At 38.0% G+C, this 4,670-nt stretch overlaps 1 protein-coding gene across 1 annotated transcript; it reads right to left on the reverse strand.

Annotated features, from left to right (window-relative positions):
- Window positions 1–1,509: 1,509 nt before the first annotated feature.
- LOC140774610 (uncharacterized) lies at window positions 1,510–4,283 on the reverse strand. The gene is made up of 2 exons (XM_073117680.1): window positions 3,245–4,283; window positions 1,510–3,172 (listed from the first exon to the last, which is right to left on the reverse strand). Exons 1-2 carry the CDS (start codon window positions 4,281–4,283, stop codon window positions 1,566–1,568), a joined length of 2,646 nt encoding a protein of 881 aa, XP_072973781.1. The 3' UTR covers window positions 1,510–1,565.
- Window positions 4,284–4,670: the final 387 nt, after the last annotated feature.

Genomic DNA, 4,670 nt, shown 5'->3' on the forward strand with positions numbered 1-4,670 from the left:
TTCTATCAACCATATTGGGATTCTACTAAAGTGGATATCTCCTGGATGATTTCTTCCATTGTCGAATTTATAGTCTTTATTATGGGATCAACAAGGTTTGTACACGCACCTTTATCTAGAAGAAGAAGGAGCTAGTAACAAATCAAGACCGTCTTCCCTTTCTCATCTCTTTTGTAGGACACTTTGAGTGTATCCCATACTTTTTTCATTGTTGACACGGTCAAGATTCGTTTAGAGATTGCCTCGTCCACCGTTTCATAAATAAAGAACAATGCATTCTTGGCCTTTTAGCAGGTTTCCTTTAACTCATTGGATAATTGTGGTGTGAGTATCGTCATGTTCTCTGGTTCAAAATAGTCATTCTTCACGATATCCTATAGATCTTGGGATCCATAGAAAACCTTCATGGTACTTCAATGAAATCTAGCTCTAATACTTAGCACAAGATGAAGTGGATAAAAACCTAAAACTTCTTTTACTTTACTTGCTCCCATTCCATAATATTAGACCAGATATATATATATATATATATTGATTTATATGACTCCTAGTTATACTAAATGACTCTTAATTATACTACATGACTCTTCATTTTCCGACATCTAGCGAACGCAAAAGTTTGCCATAATTCTAAGACTTAGAAAAGACTGAGAGTCATCTCAAAACTAAAGGACCAATATTAAATTATTCTACACTAACCCATTAATCTAATTGACTAGTCAAATGAGATAGCTTAATTAATATTTCAACAATATTTGAAAACTAATAGTTTCATGTCCCTGCATGTCTTCTTTGATAGTTTTGGTTAACTTCTGATATAATTGAACATCCAAATATTATGCTAAGGGGTATCTTGGATTTGCTTGGTATGATTGATATTTTTTTTTTGTTGGATGGATGGAAAAGCAAGCAAATCAGGAATAATCATTCATTTTCTTATTGATTGCTGTGACTAGTAGTTGTAGTACTTGCTGTGAATGATAGCTACCGGCAAGATTTGAGTTTAATCACTGTGTGTTTCCAAATTTGCTAGCATATTTAATTGATATCTTATGATACATGCACATGCTTATGGCTGTCTACATAAAAATATTTGAGGTGATTGATTTTAGTAAATAGATTAGAGTTTGGCTGAATGTTGCAATTGAAAAATGTAAGATTACACAAGATGTATGTTGGCATCTTATTACTGTATTTTAGCTAATATCTATTATGTAAGTAACTAAATGGTTTAGTGATTACAATTATTCACTAAATGGAACATCATTGCCATTGATGAATAGTTTCTTCAATATAAAAATATTACATATCTATTTAAAAGTTAATTTTGGGATTGTCGGATATGTGACATAGCCATTTCACATATAAGGCTAACCTTGCAAATGGCCAACATTGCAATGGAAAGAATTGAATTGTGTATTATTTAATCACAAGCTTTGCAATGGTAAACATTTTTCCTCTTTTCTAGGAGAGGCATGAAAATACTATGTAGAATAGAACTGTAACGAGTGTCGAGGAATAACATTAGTCCTTGCATTTATTGGAGAAACACAAACATGTACTTATTACATGATCTTCAATTTTTTGGAGATCTGGACTTGCATATTATCGATGAAGGAAATATATGCAAATCTCCATGATTTTTTGAAAAATAGAACTCCAAAAAATAACCAAAACCCAAAAATAAATCCAAATACAGCGCAAATATACATCCATATCATGTCATCTCCATTGCCTTTATTTGATGGTTGAGTAGAAGTTGCATCGATTGAACAATTCTTGGTTAATGGAGGGCCACAAAGTCCATCATTATGTATGTAACTTAGGTTGCTAAATGTTTGCAACTGACTTCCTAGCGGTATTCTTCCCCATAAATTGTTGCTAGAAAGATTCAAGATTTCAAGAGTTGTTATCTCAGAAATAGTAGGAGGAATTGTACCTGAGAGATGGTTATTCGACAAATCAAGAGATTCCAACCACTTCAATGCACTAATCATCATTGGGATTTCACCAGTTAGATAGTTCTTCGATAAGTTTAGGAATAGCAAGCCTGAAAGATTTGTTAACTCAGCAGGAATCTCACCGGAGAGAAAATTAGAAGATAGGTCGATGCCCGTCATAAGTGCAAGTGTGTTTTTGAATGAATATTCTACCCCTTTCCATGTTAGTTGAATACTCTCCGTATACTGAACACCCAAATCGATATCTATTCTCATCTTCTGTTGTCTTATGGCCATGGAAGCAAGTTGCTTGAAGCTATGTGGTATGCTTCCTGTAAGATTATTGCTGGAAAGGTCCAATAGTTGTAAAGAACTAAGATGAGATATCTGTGGAGGAATGTTACCATTGAACATATTGGATCGTAGGCGAAGGATCTTGAGTGATGGAAAGCTATCACCTATCCATGTTGGGATATTGCCATAAAACATGTTCTCCCCCAAGTCTAGGACAATTAATTGATTAAAGACTTTTAGTACTGAAGGAAATTCTCCTGTAAAACTATTGTTACCCAAGTGCAACGATTGAAAATTCAGACTAGTAGCGCTCGAACTCGGGATCCTTCCAGAAAGATTATTGTTCTCCAAATTCATGAATATGAGAAAATTCAGGTCCCACCAGCATTGAGGAAGCTCTCCTGACAACCAATTATTTGATAAGTCGAGAACTTCCAAAGAATTCATAGTACAGAAGAATGAGGGTATGGTGCCAACTAGAAGATTGTTCATAAGAGATAGAGACGTGATATAGGGCAAGAAAGTGAAATTGGAAGAAAGACCAGTGGTGTGAGTAGGGAACATGTCTGATATTTGACCGGTGAGTTTGAGGTCAGACAAGTCGAGCGAAGCAAGCTGAGAAAGGTTGCCGATGAAAGAAGGGATGGATCCTGTAATGCTGTTGCCGCTTAAGTTTAAGAAAGCTAACGAAACCAATCCTCCTAGTTCTTGTGGGATCCTTCCGGTCAGGCGGTTGTTACCGAGGAGTAGGAAGGACAAGCTGGTCATGTTTCCAAATGTTGACGGAATTTCACCGGTGAAAAGATTACCGCTGAGATCTAATAAAATAAGATTTGGGTGAACACTGAAAGCTTTCGTTATGTCTCCCCTCATGTGATTCTTGGAGAAGTTAACTACTTGTAGGCTGGTGCAGTTCCCCAAGCTAGCTGGGAGTGGGCCTGAAAAGTAATTATATGAGAAATCAATTCCTAACAAGAGGCTATAGTGGCCAAGGTCTGCTGTGATCCTACCGCTGATTTGATTGGAGTATAGATGTATGACCCGGAGGTTTGGCAATTGAGAGATGGTGGTTGGTAGCTCCCCTTCTAGCTGGTTTTCCTCAAAGAACAAGTACTGCAATGCTGTCATGTTTCCTATCTCTGTAGGAATTCTACCCGTCAAGTTGTTGAAGGATAAAGACAGGGTCGTAAGTTTCTTGAGATAGCCGAGTCTATGAGCAATCGAACCTATGAGCTGGTTTTCTGAGAGGTCCATTTTGACCAAGCTAGTCAAGTTCCAAATCTCTGGTGGAATAAGTCCAATTAGCTTGTTGCCGGAGAGATACAGGACAGTAAGGAGCTTTAGATTCCCGATTGCTCGAGGAATCGAGCCTGTGAGTAGGTTATGTGAGAGGACCATCTCGACTAAATTGGTCAAGCTCCAAATCTCCAATGGAATAGGTCCAGTTAGCCTATTTCCCGAAATCTGGAGTGAAGTAAGCAGCTTGAGGTTCCCGATTGCTCGAGGAATCGAGCCTGTGAGTAGGTTATGTGAGAGGACCATCTCGACTAAATTGGTCAAGCTCCAAATCTCCAATGGAATAGGTCCAGTTAGCCTATTTCCCGAAATCTGGAGTGAAGTAAGCAGCTTGAGGTTCCCGATTGCTCGAGGAATCGAGCCCGTAAAACCATTAGACGTGAGGTCCATCTCCACCAAGTTGGTCAAATTCCCAATCTCTTCTGGAATAGGTCCATAGAGATCATTCAAACTGAGATGAAGGTGGGTGAGGTTAGATAGAGAAGAGAAATCTAATTCAGCAAGGGTACCATTGAGTCCGGAATACGATAAATTAAGCTTCACGACACTGCCAACAGAGTCGCAACTGACGCCGAACCAATTGCATGGGGTTGTGGAGTTGGTGAGTGACCATGAGCGTAGAGAGCTGGAGTTGCTCAATCTATACTTCCATATCAAAAGGGCTTGTGCTTCGGTTTCTCCATTGGTTTCCAAAGGGAAGAGGAAGAGGAGTGTGAGTAGTTGTAGGAGGATAAGGCTGAGTATTTTCTCCATCGATAACTCTAATTGGTGGGAAATGATAGTTAGGCTTCTTCTACCTTATATAACTTCTGCCATGGGTAATACAAGACAAGAAAATGGCGTAGTCACAAAATTACAATGAGAGAGTTAGATCTACACGAAAACGACCAATAATTTATGGAATTCAAAGAAGGGACATTATTTTCTGTGGCACAGATAACGAGTCGAATAGTCTTTGCTAAGTCAAGGGACAAAAGAGACACAGACCAATGCACCCTCTAATTTCTACGCAACGAAGAATCTTCAGCTGATTGTTTTAATTCCTGTGAACATTGAGTCTTATTAGGTTACTATAGTTATATATTTCTGTGAAGATTGAGATTAATATTTAGTGAATTTTTTAGCTGTGGTGCTTATTTA

This window comes from Typha angustifolia, chromosome 2 (assembly GCF_048772165.1).
Source record: "Typha angustifolia cultivar Huaian chromosome 2, ASM4877216v1, whole genome shotgun sequence".
In the NCBI taxonomy this organism is placed as follows: Eukaryota; Viridiplantae; Streptophyta; class Magnoliopsida; order Poales; family Typhaceae; genus Typha; species Typha angustifolia.

Bases quoted from the DNA above. Each gene is read 5' to 3' on its own strand.
- LOC140774610 (XM_073117680.1), bottom strand. From the start codon at position 4,283: ATGGAGAAAATACTCAGCCTTATCCTCCTACAACTACTCACACTCCTC. The intron at 3,173-3,244 runs GTAGGATCACAG...ATTACTTTTCAG, and splicing joins ATACTCCAATCAAATCAGCG to GCCCACTCCCAGCTAGCTTG.